Raw genomic sequence first — 18,997 nt, forward strand, 5'->3', positions numbered from 1 at the left:
TAAAACCTACAAATGGAACCAGGGTTATGGATCAGTCTAAAACTGAGTGGACAGGCAGTGGGCCTGGACTGCACTTTGTGAAATAGCTAAAATGTGTAAAAATTAGTCCTAAACCTCTAGGGTCACACAAATCTGAAAAACACATGTTTTTCATCAATAAACATGCATTGTTCCGCATCGAATCAATGTATCAAATTAAGTTTTACTAAGATCCACATTTTCAAATGCTCCCAGATAAATGAAACACTCAAAGGTCTCTGTTTAGGTCTAGAACACACTGTCTGCTGTCATTCTCTGAAAAACACAAGTATGTGCTCTTTACTATTATTTTGCTGAAAGATTCCTTAGCTTATCTGATCTATTTCAATTTCTCATTTAAATTTGACATAGATTAGAAGTTTGGGACTAAAATATACACACTACTATATATCCCTGATAGCTCTGCTGGTAAAGAATCCGCCTGCAACGCAGGAGACCCCAGTTCGATTCCTGGGTTGGAAAGATCCGCTGGAGGAGGGATAGGATACCCACTCCAGTATTTGCCTGCAGGAGACCTGGGTTCAACCCATGGGTCGGGAAGATCCCTTGGAGAAGGGAAAGGCTACCCACTCCAGTATTCTTGCCTGGAGAATTCCATAGACTGTATAGTGCATTGGGTCACAAAGAGTCAGACATGACTGGGTGACTTTCACATATATAAGATAACAAGGATCTACTTTATAACACAGGGAACTATACTCAATATTTTCTAATAATCTATAATGGAAAAGAATTTGAAAAAGAATATATATATGTATACATATATATATGAATCACTTTGCTGTACACTTGAAACTAACACACATTGTAGATCAACTACATTTCAGTAAAAATGAAAAACAAAATTGATGTAAGAGCCATTAGCTTAGTCCAGCTGAAATGCTTCAGAAAGAGAGCCCACTTCTCTTTACAGGGATTCATGCTACAATAAGAATAATGAAACTACTTTTAAAAAACACTTAATAAATATCTAATAAGTGCCAGGCATTGTACAATAGTTAAATCTGACATGTAGAGGGCGTCCTGCCATAAAGGAGTTTACTATTTATGTCCTCTTTTCTCTTTTGCTTTCACTTTTTCTTTTTTCTCTTTCATTTACACCCTGACACTAATTACCACTGCTACCACTGCTGTCACATAGAGATGTGCAAGTGTGTGTGTGTGTGTGTGTGTGTGTGTGTGTGTGTGTGCGCATGCATGCATGTGTATGTCTCTACACTCCTACAAACCCATACAGCTGTCCACTGATCTTCTCTAAGGCAACTCACACTCAACATGTCCAAAGCAGAATCAAGATCACCCCCTCGCCAGACCGCTCCTCTTTGGTGTCCCCTCCCAGCGAAGGCATCACCATCCATCTCCCTTCTGTCCACTCTCTAATCCACTGCTGAATCCTATCAATTCTTCTGGTCTGTTGAATCCACCCACTTGTTTCCACCTTCACTTTATTTGTTTTATTGGAGTATAGTTGATTTACAATGTTGTGCTAGTTTCAGGTGTACAGCAAAGTGATTCAGTTACACATATATATCTCTTCTTTTCAGATTCTTTTCCTTTATAAGTTATCACAGAATACGAAGTATAGTCCCCTGTGCTATACAACAGCTCTTTGTTGGTTATCTATTTTATATGTAGAGCAGTATGTAATCATTAATTGAAAACTCCACCTTCACTTTATAAATGAAGCTCAAGCTCCCCTCATCTCTCATGCAGCCGATTCCAAGAGCTCCCCAGCTAGTCTCCCTACCCTTCAGGTAATGAGAAGTAGGGAGGAAAGGTTAGGGTATCAAAGGCTGAGTGTACACCATGGTGCCTGGGAGACTTTTCTTGGTCATGAAGCAAAATGTGAAGATTGAGAAGCTGGGCAGCAGTTAAAACTGTAGCCGAGATTAGACAGACTGTGAAGAGGAGAGCATTGTGGGAAGACAACGTAGCATAGTAACCTGAGGCAGGGTGTGACGGGCAGGGAGGTGGGGCGAAGAAGGGGGAAATGACCACAGTTGACGATAGCCACATCCCAGCCTGGCTTCAGCCCACCGGCAGTTCAGGAGTCAGAGGGCCCCGTGCCCACCTACCTGGCCAGCATACTCCACATAGTCCTGCTGTCCCGGCTGAGAGCCCACCCGGGAGCTGGAGGTGGCCGTGCCTTGCTCCGTGCGACACAGGACAATGGCGTACTGGTTCAGGTTCCCTGTCCTCTGCACCGTGACACTCACTGACCCTGCTTTCTCACTGACGTTGTAGCTGGAAGTACACAAAAAGGCCATCTCTGAAATTCTGAAAGGGCTGCGAAGAACCCATGTGCTTAATGCCTATCTCTGAGGGTTGGTTACTGGTGTCAGTTCCGAGAAGAGGTAGTTTGGTTCCTTTAAGATGTTAGGTGTAAACTGAGGGAATGCATTCACTTGTGACAGTCATTGAAGCAGGTGACCAAAGAAGGAGTCTGCCCCAATTTTAGAAAGAGTTGGAAGACAGCACATAGGAGGTATGCCCTCCATATTTCAGAACACAAAGAAATAACAAACAATGTTGTCCAAGTGTGGTAGAGTAATTAGCATACGACAGTGAGTTCCTTTGGAAGAAAGCTGCTTGGAAGCCAATTAATAACTTGGTTCAGGTGTGAACTGACTGGACCAGGTCTCTAGGGTGTTTAAAAGCCAGAGTGGTGCCAGAGGTAAGAAAATGAGAACTGGGCCAAGGTAACAAAGGTGTCAAGGCAAATGGGGCTTTATGACAATGGGGGAGGGCCTATGTGCTATAGACTGGAAGTGTGCCCCTCCACATTTGTATGTTGAAACCTTAATCCCCTCTGTGATAATAACGGGGCGGGGGGGGTGCCTTTGCAAAGGTGATTAGGTCACAAGAGTGAAGCCCTCATGAACGGGATTAGTGCTGTCATAGATGAGAGCTCCATCTGCCTTCTGCCATGAGAAGTTACAGCAAGAACTCAATTCTCCATGGACCATGAAGCAGGCCCTCATCAGACACTGAATTTGCCAGCACCTCAGTCTTGGGCATCCCAGCCTCTAGAGCTGTGAGAAATAAATTCCTGTTGTTTACAAGTCACCAAGGTTATGGTATTCTATTATAGCAGCTGGAATCACTAAGACACAGAATTAACTTAGCTTGCTGCTAGGAATTTCTGTTGAATTGCAAAGCAGGAGTCAAAGTATACAGGTGCCATTTACTCATAACAAGCTATCCAGGTTGAGAAAAGCTCAACCTGAGCTGGGCTTTGTTTTTCATCACCGAGGATGGCCATTAACTTCGACTTGTGGCTTATTGCCGTGAGGATTGCAGGCAAAGTGCCTTTGAGAGGTTTGCCTTCAATGCCAGTTTGGGGACTCTCTGTATTAGTTAGTCCAGCAAACATTAGAGGGTTGTCCAGAAAACATCATCAGTTTTATTCAACTTATTTAATTCTGAAGGAGTTACAAGTAAGAGGTAAACAGCAGCAGAGTGTATGTATATAATGGAAAATGAAATGGCAACCACTCCAGTATTCTTGCCTGGGAAATCCCATGGACAGAGGAGACTAGTGAGCTACAGTCTGTAGGGGGGGGTCACAAAAGAGTTGGACATGACTTATCAACTAGACAATAACTATATATATATATTATATATATATATAACACATAAATATGTTAATTCTAATTTTCCACTCATTCTCCAAGTGTGTGTAACAACAGAATAGCCTCCATCTGGGGCACATGAAACAAAGTCTGCATGCTTTCTTCTTTTCTTCCCAAGATCCAATTTTCATTTGAATTATAATGAGATTGGTTTCTTAGTGGGTCTGTGAAATGTAGATTTAAATAATTATATCTCCCACAAAAATTACAGTCCCAGTCATAATCTAATCTATAAAATCAGCTCTGTGAGTTACCAATCAGTGACTCTCTGCCTCTGGACTCCCCAACAAGACTACAAAAGCATCTTGAAGAGCTGTCTGTGTTAAGCTATGAATTTTTAAGTAAAGATACATGATTCTATGAATACCAGAAGAGCAAGGGGGAGAATATAAGCTTAAGAACAGGGAGAATGGAGACAGAAGGCAAAGACTGTTTTTGCAGGCCAGTGATCATTTTTTTCAATGTATTTTTTTCCCCATCAGTTCTTCTGGATTATCTTCTAAACTTAAAGATAGAAGGAAAAATACTTTCAGGAGAAGCAGTAAAGCATGATGGTTAAGATCACTGGACTTTATTGCTTATTAGCTATATGACTTCAGATAAGTTAACATTGTTGTTTAGTCACTAAGTTCTGTCTGACTCTTGTGACCCCATGGACTGTAACCTACCAGGCTCCTCTGTCCATGGGATTCTCAGGCAAGAACATTGGAGCTGGTTGCCATTTCCTTCTCCAGGGAATCTTCCCGACCCAGGAATCAAACATGTATCTCCTGCATTGACAGGTGCGTTCCTTACCACTGAGTCACCTGGGAAGCCCTCATATAAGTTACTTAACCTATTTCTGTCTCTACTGCTTCATCATTGTGGAGGCAACAAGGTTACTCATCTCATAACTGTAAGCATTAAACAAGATGACGTATGTCAATTACCCACTACAGTGCCTGGTACATATGGTATTCAAGAAATATTTGGTGCAATTATTATTTTTATTCTTATTATCATCCCACCATCATGACTGAATGATTACAGCTGACCTCCAAGGTGCTTCATCCTGGCTTCCTCTGCTTACCTGTTTCATTTCTCAAGAATGAACACCAACAGTACTTGTACCTGGTATATTTAAAACTGATGAGGGACCACTGGACATGGAAGATGTTGTCGTTAACCACATTGGGTTTACTGTCTTTCACCAGAAACTGAAAACTATCCATCATCTCATGGATCTTCTCCTCATGCAACACGTAACGAATCAACCCCAAGTTCACGTCCTCTATGAGAAAAAAAGATACTGAATTAACCAGGGGAGGTAAAGACAGCCTCATAGATTTCTCCCGACACATCCAGTTTATTCTTCTAGTGGATTACAGACAAAACTTATTTTTCCAGGAACAAAAAAGATTGTAGTCTTAAAAATAAATGTTTCTCAGAACACCATTCCATGTTCAATGCATGAGACAAATGCTCAGGGCTGGGGCAATGGGATGACCCAGAGGGATGGGATGGGGAGGGAGGTGGGAGGGAGGTTCAGGATGGGGAACACATGTAAACCCATGGCTGATTCATGTCAATGTATGGTAAAAACTACTACAATATTATAAAGTAATTAGCCCCCAACTAAAATAAATAAATTTATTAAAAAAAATAAACGTTTCTACCAGATCTTAAAATAAGATCCTGTAATTGTTTGTGTATAGGAAGTACCCTTATGCTGTTGTACAACGACAATCCCAGGGTCTTGGCAAAAAAGCAGTTTAATAAATGTCTATGGAAAGTTAAACGGAGAAGGCAATGGCACTCCACTCCAGTACTCTTGCCTGGAAAATCCCATGGATGGAGGAGCCTGGTAGGCTGCAGTCCATGGGGTCGCGAAGAGTCAGACAGGACTGAGTGACTTCACTTTCACTTTTCACTTTCATGCATTGGGGAAGGAAATGGCAACCCACTCCAGTGTTCTTGCCTGAAGAATCCCAAGGATGGCGGAGCCTGGTGGGCTGCCGTCTATGGGGTCGCACAGAGTCGGACACGACTGAAGCGACTTAGCGGCAGCAGCAGCACGAAAAGTTAAAAGCAAATCTTTGAGCCAACAGAGGAAAGTCTCTGACCCCGTCTGCCATGTATATATGCTTATACCTGTCCCTACTTCCTTCAAAATAAAGGTTCTTTGGACGGTATGTGTTACTACAGCCCCCTCACAAGGCACAGATAACATGGGGCTAGGAGAGAACACAAATTGAGGACAGGGATTAAAAGGAAACATGGCACATAAATTGTAAGATACAGTTGTGTCTTCCCAATCAGGTCCATCCCCAACAGAAGTCTAGAAGACTCTGAAAAGTTTCCAATAAACTAAAATACAAATTGGTTTGCTTGATGTGATTCCAAACAGGAAACTATTTATTGAGCAATCTACCCATGTTGATTTTTCTTTCTTTGCCAAAGACAAAAAAATCCATAATCCTTTAGAGAAAAAAATTAACCACACAGGATCACAGATGTTTCATAAAGTCTGGAGGCTATTTTTGTTTTGAAAGCAAACCCCGAAGTATCACATGATCTTTACCAAACAACTTGGTCAAAACTGAAAGCAATTTGGGAATTGAGGAAGCCAGGTAAAAATTTTCTTTTTTTTTTTGCCATAATTTGGAGTAACAGGGGAAAAATATTGGGGGAAGTAAAATTTCACTGTTGGGTGGTTAGATGCCAAAAGATCTGTTTGTCTGTAAATAGGTTACTTGGGGGTAAGTAGTTGGCAGTGGTTGTGAGAAAGATGAGGGAGGTAGGGGAGTGGTGTTGGAATAGACCCTTCCCACTTCTCATGTTAGTTGCTCAGTCATACCTAACTCTTTGAAACCCCATGGACTGTAGCCTGCCAAGCTCCTCCATCCATGGGATTCTCCAGGCAAGAATGCTGGAGTGGGTTGCCCTTCCCTTCTCCAGAAGGAGCTTCCCAATCCAGGGATCAAACCTGGGTCTCCTGTATTGCATGCGAATTCTTTACCATCTAAGACACCAAGGAAACCCAGCTCCTGAGTGCTTACCCTGTGTGAAGGTAGCTGCTGCTGTGCCAGGATGCAGCTTATTCTCCACGTGGCCATGCTTGGGGCCCATGGTGATCTCATAGACAAGCTGCAGGTCCTCTGTGTCTGGGTCCACAGTCAGCAGTTCCTTCTTGGTGATCAAGTTGGTTGCCTAGAATAGAAACCCATTAAATTCAATTCCTGAGATGGGAATAAAGCAGGAACAAGACCCTCTGACTCAGATTTAATACAGTTCAACCATGATTTAGTAAGTACATTTACTGCCTGGAAAACTTTGTCAGGATTGAAGAGGTTACAAGGATAGAAACCATCCCAGCCTCTGTCCTTGATGTTCACTCTTTCTTGGGGAAGAAAGGCTTATGAGCAAGGTAACTGTGGTGAGTGCTATTGTGGGAGATGTGGAAAAGACTGCATTACACTTTTAGGAAGCAAGGACAATTCATTCCATCTGGATAAGGGAAGGGGGTGGCTTGAGTTTGGCCTTGAAAGAAGGTGGAACTTTGAAAGAAGGATACAATCCAGGGAAGATAGCCACTTGATACCGTATAAGAGCTGATGTAAGCACTGTAAGTGCTTGAAATTCAGACAGACAAATACACAATATCCCAACACTGCTCAAATATACTGGCTAAATTTTAATTCACTCATTTATTCATTCAACAAATATTTAATGAGACCAAAGGTTTGAGAGAAAAAAAGAATGGTCACCACTATTGAATGTTACTAGACCTAGTAAAATAGGGCATGTGAGTGCCTTTGAGTTTGTGAAATTGAGGTCACTGATGACTTTGATAAGAGTCACTGCAGTAGCGTAAGAGTTGGAAGTGGAAGACCAATTGGAGAAGAAGAGAATAGGATGGTTCTGAGTACTGAGAAAAATATCAAATAGGGCATGAGAGGAATCTGTACTAATTTTGTCTCATATATTTTAAAATTCCCAATGAATTCAGTGGAAAGCTGTAACACCATTGCTACATCAGCAACATGGAGATGGGAAAATTCACATCCTAGAGGCAATACCACACACAAAAGTATGAAACCAGCTCCCAAACTGAGCTGAAGAACTGTGTGTGTTTAGGTGGGAATGGGAATTTAATGCTTGACATGGTACCAGGTGAGAATTATGGCATATCTTAAAATGACCCAATTGGGATTTACGAAAAGGAGAAAAAAATGTAAATTTCTAGAAATTCTCTGATGATACTCATCTACCAAAACACTCACTTCCTTCCCATCTAAGGCATGTAGGAGAAGTTTTCCCAATCCATTCTCTCCATTTTCTAGTCAACAAACTTTTAGCTGAGCACCACGCTGCCCAGCTAGACACTCCATGCAACAGATAGGGCCACAGGATCAATTTCTTCTCAAAACAATATGAGTGCAAGTGATGTGTTTAATTTCTGTATCACTTGCTTAAAATTAAGTTCCTTGCCCCCTACTTTTCTGTTTTCCTCTTCCCATGGTATGCGATACTGATGAACAGCTGAAGAGTTTTGGCCCTGCTTTTTGATAGCAACACTCTAGTGATAGCTGGAGAAGGAAATGGCATCCCACTCCAGTATTCTTGCCTGGAGAATCCCATGGACAGAGGAGCCTGGTAGGCTACAGTCCGTGGGGTCGCAAAGAGTCGGACACGACTGAGCGACTTCACTCACTCACTCACTAGTGATAGCAGAAGAGTAAGACGGAAGGAATATGCATCTCTGAATGGTCATGTGGAACCCTAACCTCCCCACTTCCATGCTTTATGTGAGAAAAAAAAATTTCTATCCAGTTTGAGCTACTATATTTGGGGGTCATTCTGTAAGAACATCTTAAACTATAATACAATTCTAACCAGACTCATGGAGCTCAGCAATCTTAGTTGAACAGGAGTTCTGTTCATATTGTCACAAATAGGATAGAGCCCAAGTTGGTTAGTGAGACAGCAGCAAATGGAAAGGCCTTACCTTGCCATCCATGTACTCCAGCCATTGGAGCCCGAGGTTGGTAACAATCCTAGGGGTGCCATCATCCACTGGGAGGATGTCTACCCAGAACTGCTGAGGTGCTGCTGTTATGATCTGTGATAGAAGTCAAAAAAGAAAACTCTTCATTCACACATACCTGAAATATGTCAGGTCTAGGACTTACAGAAGCTGGAACCCCTGAAATCTGTTGACACAACAAAACAGGCAACTGAGCAAGTTTCCATTGCTTATCACCACTCAGCTCCTGAGGCTTCAGGGACAATGTTGACTGACAAAGTAGAAATGATATAAGAAGAAAAGCAAAACACAAGTGGTACTCTTGCTGGAATTTCAGCTGCTATGGAAGTTGGTTTTCACAAACCTAAGCTTTCTTTAGTTGAGTTCAATATTTCCCCGAGGTGAAACAATAAACAAAATAGCTTCCTTTTAATAATTCTTGTTAAAACTTCCATCATTAAAATGTGAATGTCAGGGACTTCCCTGGTGGTCCAGTGGTTAAGACTCTGCATTCCCAGACCCTAGTTTGATCCCTGGTTGGGGAACTAAGATCCTGCATGCTGCACAGCATTGCCAGGAAAAAATTAGTTAATGTCAAGGTCTTCAGGTAGGATTCTGCTAAATGTGAAAAGATGTTTCATAGGAAGAGATTTCCTTTTTTTTTTGAGAAAGAACTGTTCACATGGGGAAAGGGGGCAGAAGAAGTCAAGAATAAAAGCATTTGTGAGGACTTCCCTGATGGTCCAGTGGTTAGGAATCCACCTGCCAACGCAGGGGACATGGGTTCGATCCCTGGTCTGGGAAGATCCCATGTGGTGTGGAGGAAGTAAGCCCATGGGTCACAACTACTGAAGCCCACGAACCCTAGAGACCACACCAAGAGAAGCCACCACAATGAGAAGCCTGTGCATCACAACTAGAGAGTAGCCCCCACTCGTAGCAACTAGAGAAAGCCTGCTCACAGCAACAAAGACCCAGCACCACCACTCCCCACACTCCCCCAAAAAAAGTGTGTGTGAGAATAGTGCAAATACATTTCAGCTTATGACTTTATCACCACACAGATATACACATGCATATTCACAACATACACGGGGAGTCTGGTCCAGTACCTCCCCATTTCTGAACTGATACAACAAGCTGGCAGGCAGGGCAGCAAGATACTGCTGTTTCAGTCTCCTCTAACCCTCCCAGATAATTTCCATTTTCAAAATGACACGTTCCCCCTGGAGATCTGCTGTGACCTTTTATGTTTATCAGAGAGGTGGCCCTCTTGTTGATTCATCCTGAAATCTTTTTTTTTCCTCTTCTGAAAGTCAAACGAACTGGGGAAGCAGCCACAGTATCGGAGAGGGAAAATGAATGTGATGACCTGCCAGGTGGAGATGCAGTGCGGACACTGAAATGGCAGGGAAATCCCAAGAGCCATCCTACTGACACCTCGGCCAACTGAGAGTGACCTTCTCACAGGCTGTTGGTTTCTAAAGCACACCAGAGGATCTGTCCTGGCCAGGCAAAGACTCATTCATCATCAAAGTAGGAAAAAAACTGCAGGCCCAAGAGAAGCTGCTGACCCTTCGCTTATGCTGGAAGTAAACAGTAGGGTGTGATCACATGCTCACTAAAACTGCTTATGCTGAGTCAGACAGCTGTGTGAGACGTCAGGGGTCCACTTTTCATCTGAGTTGCAGTTATTCCTAGGGGAAGGTTATGGTGCTGCAGGAAATCTGCTAAAAAAGAGAACTGCAGGGAAGAGAGTGAAAGGGGATGTTTACAGTTTCTTCTGAACACCTAAATGTTAGACGTGAGCAATTCCCTTAAGGGAGAGAAGCTTGACAGCTTCATGACCTCAAAAGAAAAGCATCTTCATTTGTTCCACAAGCTGGTCCTAAAGTGACGACCATGATGATTATAGCCTCAATTTATCGGCTATTTCTTGTATTTCCTGTGTAAGGCACTGGGCTAAGTGCTTTGTGTAATCAGGGGAGTAGATATTCTCATTTTACAGATAAAGAAGCTAAGGCTTAGAAAGGTTAAATGACTTACAAAGACACTCAGGTAGTAAGTGACAGAAGCAGAATTTAAATCAGTGTCTTTTGGATGCAAAAGCCATACTCTTAGCCACTGTAATTCTTCATGAGACTGAAAACTCTGACTGGCTCAGGAGATGATTTGGAACCCTGTGATCTTATTGAAAAACCAGTTGAAAGAAAAAAAGGAAGGAACAAAGGGTGAGTGCAAAGGAAAAGGAAAAATAATAGCAGTAATAATAACAATAATGACCATCTTTTATGTGAGTACTCAGTCTTTGCCAATAGTGTTAAGCATTTTGTATGGATCTTTTGATCCTTAGACCAATGGAAGCTGGTGATGGTCCTTGTGCCCACTGTATAGATGAAAAGCTGAGGCTTACGGAAGTTAAGCCATTTGTCCAAGGCCAATTAGGTGATGGAACGAAAACTCAAGCAGTGTTGAGTACATGCGTGCTAAGTTGCTTCAGTCGTATCTGACTCTTTGTGACTCTATGAACCGTATCCACCAAGCTCCTCTGTCCATGGGATTCTCCAGGCAGGAATACTGGAGTGGGTTTACTCCTTGCCTAAAAATGCCATGTTCAGTCTCCAGACAACCTCTGGCCTGCTGTGCTCCACCTCCCTCTTTGCTGTCTCTGCCCCTCACCTCTTTTCCTTCTTCCTCAACAATGAAGAAAGGATTCGTCCCATCAGCCACGGTGAAGGTGAATCGGTCTTTGAGGGAGTTGCTGCCATCGTGGCTGTAGCGGACCCGGTTCTGGTAGATGTCCTCCATGGTGAAGGTGGACGTGAGTTGGAAGGGCTGCCCATTAGTGGCTCGCTCGATGGTGCCATGGCGTGGGGGCTGCACGACTGTGAATGTGACAGACTCGGCCTGTCGTGAAGGCAACAAGAGAAGGGAACTCTGTATCAGGAGCCAGACGTGTCAGTGGTGGTCAACAGGTGGCCAAGGGTAGTTAAACCCAAAGACCTTTATAAAACAAAGACTGCCTTTTCTTTATAGACACCAAAAATCAAGCTAAGGAGAGAAATTATATTGGTTACTACAATCGAACTTAATTCTGCTGCCTTCTGTTTTACGATAAGACATTTAAATTTGTCCTTTTGGGGTCATAGGGGAAAACTTGAATTTTTAACCTCTAAGATGGTAAGAACTAGACCTTTTAAAATCACTCACTTCCTTTCCATCCACTTTCCTCCCCCAGCACATACACTTTTCCAAAACTCATATACAGAATCTATGCATCAGAACAGAAGCATAACTTCCCATTTCTATTTTTTTAATTGGAGTGTAATTGCTTTACAATGTTGTGTTAGTTTCTGCTGTACAACGAAGTGAATCAGACATCTATGTACATATATCCCCTCCCTCTCAAAACTCCCTCCCATCACCCCCATCCCCCTCTTCTAGGTCATCACAGAGCACCCAGCTGAGCTCCCCGTGTTTTACAGCAGGTTCCCACTAGCTATCTATTTTACACATGTGGTGTATATATGTCAACGCTACTCTCTCAATTCATCCCACGAATTTCCCATTTCTAATAACTGCTTCTAGGATGACATGAGAAGGAAAAATACTGATGCAGAAAATCCTGCTCAGGACTCTCCAATGATTTCCCACCAACTTGGAAGAAAATGCAGAGGCCTGACCTGGGCCAAGAAGGCCCTCTGTGACCTGGTCCCACAGTTACTCTCTGGCCTCACCCTTTTCCTCTCCTGCTTGTTCACTGGGGTCTAGACCCTTGGCCCGGCTACTCAATTGTTCCAAGCGCATGGGATCACAAGGCTTTGGCCCTCCTGATTCTTCTGCCTGGAGAGGGATTCTCCCAGGAAACTCCACAGCTTGCTCTTTCTCTTCCTATCTCTGCCCAAGTATCAGCCACTCAGAGAAAACTTCCCTGACCTGTGCCTCAAACAGCACACACATCAATCTCTGTCACCTTCATGTCACTTTATTTTTATTTCTAGCACTCATCACACCTGACACGATAGTCTATGTTCTTTCTTTCTTTATCATCTGTCCCCCTAACCAAAGGTTGTAAACTCCCTAAGGCTAGCACTTTGATCTGCTTTGTTCACAGGGCTGTCTTTAGCATCTAGAGCTGACCTTGGTAATAAATACTTGCTGAAAGAATGAATAAATAAATGAATGCATGCTGGCACGGGGAAGGGCATACATAGAACTAATTAATAAGTGCGTGGTACCCTTAATGGGAGCTAAATCATGTTAGATACTTTAATTGGAAAGCACTTAGGAGAGGAAGAGTTTAGTCTCAACATGCCCTGTTTTACTGGATAAAGCCAAGTTCTTTGAGAATGTTCAAACTGCAATAATTAGTTGTCATCCAGTGAAGTTTCAATGAAGGAGAAAAAAGTATAGAGGTGAGAAAATCCTTGTTCATTAATAATAAGGAGTAATAAAAATTGGATAAAATGCCATCGACCTAATTTTCTGTGGATCATAATCAAAGTCAGACTGTTAACATGATAGTTAACGTGTAATCGTGGGAAAGGATAAACGTATTTAGGGTTTCCAAAAGAGTTTAAAAACAACTTGATTTCAAATGTATTAGCTTTTTTTTTTTCCAGCAGGCCATGGTATGTTCTGGTTTTTAATCCTGCGAGGATGCTTGTATTACTTTCACCCGCACCCCTTGCCCCACCCTTGGGATGTACAAAGCAACAGGCATCTCATTAGACCAGAGAGGCCAGGCGAGCACTCCTACCTCTGTGTCTGCATCCACCGCTTTAAGCTCAAACTTCGTGATGGTCTTCCTCACACCCTCCTGTACCCGCATCCCGAAGTTTTGCACTTGGGGCAGCGCGTCATCCACAGGGCGAAGAGTGATGCGGAAAGTCTGAGCCACCTAGCAGGGCGGAAAAGCACAGGTGGTCACCTGTCCCCAGCACCCACCGAGGAGAAGGCAGACGCTCTCTGCGTTCCCTTTTGCACTGATCCTGGCGTGACTGACCAACCAGGAAAGAGGTGAGTTCTCTTGGGCAAGAGAGAGTTCTCTTTGCCTCTGTCCTGGGCTGAGAGCAGAGGAAAACGAAGCTCTCTCAACAACAGTGGCTCCATGCCCTCCAGTTAAAGGAGATGACGCTGAATTGATACCCATCAAGGAGGGAAGCGAGTTCCTCACCCACCTCATGGACTCCATCGGAGAGTGTAAAGCTGAAGGAGTCTGAATGCTTCTCAGTCTCACTGGAGTGGATATACTGAATGTTTCCTGAAGTGAGGTCAGTTTGTGTAAAGGAACTAATCTGGATGCCTGGTAAAAGATGAGAGAACCAGAGAAAGGGTGTCAAGAGGCTAGCCATCGCGCTCAGGTAAGGGAATGTCACACTCACCAGAGTCCTTTGTCCTTTTCTTACAGCATCGATGTGCTGCCCTCTAAGACCTTGGGTTAGAGTTGTCTGCGTGTTTTCCCTGTGACAGCATATGTTCTGTGGGAGCATGTGTTAATTATCTAGGCTTCTACCCTGTGTCAAGGCAACAGCCGGTGCTCAATAAATGTTACTCTCTTCTCTCTTGGGGTTTAAGTATTCAGGTCAAACTGTGAAAGGTAGAGCCATTGCCTTCTTTGCCAGACTCCTCACTCTAAAGTTTTACATCCCCCATCGCCTTGTAGTCCTTTCTGAAAACCTGCCCTAATTTTGAATATTGTGTGATGCTGAAACACTGGGGTCTGAGCGCTTGGCTACACACAACCTTTTTTCTGAGATTGTGGAGCCATAATTTCATCAGATATTCTGCAAGGTCCCTTTCATTCTCAGTTCTATGATTCTAGCTTCTCATATACCACTTTGGCCAGGATGGCAGTAACAAAACTTACCACATGACTTTGGGGTTTGAGCAATCATTCTTTCTCAACTCTCAAATGACCTAGAAAACCAATACCTTTCAAAAACGTGATACAGAGAAAATTATTTTTCAGAGTCATTTTAAAGTTAAAAAAAAAAACAAAAACACCTGAAGTGATTTTTAAATAATGCCAAGGTATCTCACTAATGAATAACATCTCTATCTTTTCATGTATGGATGTGAGAGTTGGACTATAAAGAAAGCTGAGCGCAGAATAATTGATGCTTTTGAACTGTGGTGTTGGAGAAGACTCTTGAGAGTCCCTTGGACTGCAAGGAGATCCAACCAGTCCATCCTAAAGGAGATCAGCCCTGGGTGTTCATTGGAAGGACTGATGTTGAAGCTGAAACTCCAATACTTTGGCTACCTCATGTGAAGAGTTGACATTGGAAAAGACCCTGACGCTGGGAAGGTTTGCGGGCATGAGTAGAAGGGGACGACAGAGGATGAGATGGCTGGATGGCATCACTGACTCAATGGACATGAGTTTGGGTAAACTCCAGGAGTTGGTGATGGACAGGGAGGCCTGGAGTGCTGCGGTTCATGGTGTCGCAGAGAGTTGGACATGACTGAGAGAGTGAACTGAACTGAACTGAACATTTCAAATGCTCAACAACTTTTGGCAAAACAGCCCCAAATTCTTGCTTCTATCTTAGGGCTCCTGGGGTCCATCCTCAGGTGACAGAAAAGTCTGAAACAAAATCATATCATTTAGTCTCTCAGCACAAATTTTCTCTATCTGATTCTGGGTGTTAGAGTATTCATTTATTTAATCCAGTCCTTTGCTTTGGTCCTGAAATTCATTTGCCGCTTCCTGGAATTTATTATTTATATTCGTCATTGCTAATCCTGGCAAGACCAGTTAGTCTTTACTGTAAAAAAAGAAACAAAGAGATTCTACTTTGACTATTTTACATCTAACTGTGACATTAATATCATTGCTTTATCTTAAAAATAAAACACATCAACCAGTGTGGTTAACATTTGCATCTCTCTTTATCATCTGAAATGTCATTCAGATACAATAGCCTCCTGAACATTGAGGCATCAATTTTTTGATGAGGCATTTATATTCCTGTGCTTGCTACACCAGCTCTTGACAGGCAAAAAGGTGGCTCCCCATCCCCATTTTATATAAGTTTCATCTTGTGGTTCTGGACAGAAATTCATACCATTCTTTAAAAATTTAATAACTTTAGACTGGATGCATGGAGACATTTAAACCTCTTCCCTTGCTGTGAATCCATTCTCACAGCTCATGAGGAAACACTTGTGTGAATTCTCATGATCAACTGGTCACCTAATTCACTATTTCCTTTATGAACTTCTAAGACTGATTTAAAAAGGTTATAGATTTCCCTTCCTCTTGAGAAGGAAGTACTGAGATTAATTTTATTTTTTAACATTTTTTATTGAGAAGAAATTGATGTATAATAAGTTATACATATTTGAAGTGTAAGTTTATAGTATCTTTGTTAGATCCATGAAACCATCACCTCAATCAAAATAGTGAAATGTTTCCATCACCCCAAAAGTTTCTGACATTCTGCAACCCTTCCATCCTTTCTTTTCCTATGCCCCACTCCATCCCAAAGAAGCAAATGAAGTCATTATAGATTAGTTGGCATATTCTCTAAATTTTTTAATAAATAGAAACATATAGTATATACTATTTGATGAATTATTTCTTACTTCAGTTCAGTTCAGTTCAGTCGCTCAGTCGTGTCTGACTCTTTGCGACACCATGAATCGCAGCACGCCAGGCCTCCCTGTCCGTCACCAACTCTCGGAGTTTACCCAAACTCATGTCCATTGAGTCGGTGGTGCCATCCAGCCATCTCATCCTCTGTCGTCCCCTTCTCCTCGTGCCCCCAATCCTTCCCAGCATCAGGGTCTTTTCCAATGAGTCAACTCTTCACATGAGGTGGCCAAAGTATTGGAGTTTCACCTTTAACATCAGTCCTTCCAATGAACACCCAGGGCTGATCTCCTTTAGGATGGACTGGTTGGATCTCCTTGCAGTCCAAGGGACTCTCAAGAGTCTTCTCCAACACCATAGTTCAAAAGCATCAATTCTGCGGTGCTCAGCTTTCTTCATCGTCCAACTCTCACATGCATACATGACCACTGTAAAAACCATAGCCTTGACTAGACGGACCTTTGTTGGCAAAGTAATGTCTCTGCTTTTTAATATGCTGTCTAGGTTGGTCATAACTTTCCTTCCCAGGAGTAAGCGTCTTTTAATTTCATGGCTGCAATCACCATCATGGTTATATCAAAGATTGTTTATCCATTTATCTGTTCATGGACATTTAGGTTATTTTTACTTTGGGACTCCTACAATTAAAACTTCACCTGTGCACAAGTCTTTGTGTGGAAGTTTTCATTCTTCCTGGGTAAATTGCTAAGAGAGGGAGAGTAGGAATACATGTAAGGTGTATGCTTAACTTTTTAGGAAACTGCCAAACTATTTTCCAAGGTGAAGTACTATTTTATATTCCCACTGGCAGTGCATGAGTAGTCTTAGTGATCTTAGTGGGTCTTTTCCAATTCAATCTAGCAAACACTGAGTATTTACCATGTGTAGAACATTGTTTGAAGTCTCCTTATACAGATTTTTTTTAAAAAAATATGTATTTATTTATTTAATTTTTGGCTGTGTCAGGTCTTAGTTGTGGCACAGGGGTCTTTGTTGCAGTTGGCAGGCTTCTCTCTAGTTGTCTAAATGTGGGATCCTAGGTCCCCGACCATGGATCAAACGCATGTTTCCTGCATTGCAAGTTGGATTCTTAACCATTAGAACACCATGAAAGTATCTGGATTTTTTTTTTTTATCTCAACAGCTCTGGCAGGTCAAGGTTGGCATCATTTTTCTAGATTATGATACTAATAAAATGGATAAGAAATGTGACCCGTCGGAGGTAACACAGCTAATAAGAAGGCAGTGCTGAGACTGAAACTCAAGGTTGCTCACTTCCAAAGGTTAGGCCTGCTGCAAGTACTTCTTTATCTTACGTTGATTACATATTGAAATGAGATTATATATATATATTATATATATTATTAACTAATAATATATATAATATATAATATATTAATAATTATAATATAAGTAATAAACATATAAATGTTTATAAATATATATTTATATATTTATGTTTGTAAATATATAAATATAAATAATAAATATATTAATAATTACTATAATATATATTATTATATATATATTTTTTATTCTGTTAGGAGTGCTTTTTGTAAAACTTATCTAGCTGTTTTGGGCTAGACAAGGAGCCTCTTGGATTTCACCCTTATCATTTAATTTTTTGTCAAATAAAAGTGATACATGAGTATTAAAGAAAATGTGAGAAACAGAAACGTAGTAAAGAATCACAAACCACTCATAGTTCTACCATTGAAATATCACCATTGTAAATTTTTTTAAAAATTTGAATCATAGAGTAAGTTTCTGGCTACAACCTCTTTCTTATCTGAAATGCTGATTTTGATGGGGGTATTTAATATTAGCATTTAAATGATAGCCATAATTAAGCGCCAGAGGGTAACAAGCTGCATTAGAAGGTAAGATTCAAGAGGACAAGATTTTTGCTGTTTCTTCATTAATGTGCACCAAGAATACTGTCTGGCATAAGGGAGGTTCTCAAAACATATTTGGTGAATGAATTTAGTTCATTGACTACAATTAATATCTAAGAGGTCCTATTAAGCAGAGATTCTCAGTCTCTATATACTTAAAACATTTTTTTAAGCTGTTGCTAATTGGCTATTGGAAGACTTCAGCTGTTCACTCACCTGGCAAGATGCTGCTTCTAATAACATATTGTCCCTACTGACTGTCACAGCAGGTAGTTACTGTTTGAAATATCTTGAAGGCTTTTAATCCCATCTAAGGTGTTTTCAGTCACCAACCTGCTGGCTAACCTATGTATCTGGCAGCATTATGGAGACCCACATTAACCCTGTCAGTTTTCTAACTCCCCTGGAGGGCCAGTATGTTAGAGAAAGTTCAGTCCAGGGCAAGGAAGTGGTGTGAGAATAAAGCATCTTTGAAGAAATTGCCTTCCTAATAGGATGTCAGGAAATGGCCCTGGCTCTCCTTCAGTGCAGCTGTGGATGGCTCTGTGCCTACTGCCTGTTCCCACCTCAAGCTCATGCTGGGTAGACTCTCAGCTTCTCTGCTTCCGATTTTCTTCCAAGCCTCCTGTTAACAGAATGAATTGTATCCCCCCAGATTCATACACTGATGTCCTAACCCTCAGTGCCTCACAATGTGACTTTATTTGGAAATAGAATCACTGCAGATGTAATTGGTGAAGATTAGGTGACTGGGGGGCTTCTCTAGTGGCTCAGTGGTAAAGAATCTGCCTGCTAATTTAGGAGACATGGATTCAACCCCTGATCCAGG

General features: G+C 41.9%; 1 protein-coding gene across 1 annotated transcript in view; it reads right to left on the bottom strand.

Moving 5' to 3' along the window:
* Nucleotides 1–18,997, bottom strand: part of FRAS1 (Fraser extracellular matrix complex subunit 1) — a 502,478-nt gene that overhangs the window by 62,908 nt on the left and 420,573 nt on the right. The window contains exons 48-54 of the mRNA XM_081584176.1: nt 13,857–13,981; nt 13,436–13,576; nt 11,356–11,583; nt 8,659–8,772; nt 6,710–6,860; nt 4,782–4,941; nt 2,115–2,283 (exon numbers count right to left, since the gene is read on the bottom strand). Of these exons, the coding sequence (XP_081440302.1) occupies nt 2,115–2,283; nt 4,782–4,941; nt 6,710–6,860; nt 8,659–8,772; nt 11,356–11,583; nt 13,436–13,576; nt 13,857–13,981 (1,088 nt within the window). The remainder of the gene's footprint in view (nt 1–2,114; nt 2,284–4,781; nt 4,942–6,709; nt 6,861–8,658; nt 8,773–11,355; nt 11,584–13,435; nt 13,577–13,856; nt 13,982–18,997) is intronic.

The sequence above is a fragment of the Giraffa tippelskirchi genome, chromosome 1 (assembly GCF_054371585.1).
Source record: "Giraffa tippelskirchi isolate mGirTip1 chromosome 1, T2T-mGirTip1v1.2.pri, whole genome shotgun sequence".
Classification (NCBI taxonomy): Eukaryota; Metazoa; Chordata; class Mammalia; order Artiodactyla; family Giraffidae; genus Giraffa; species Giraffa tippelskirchi.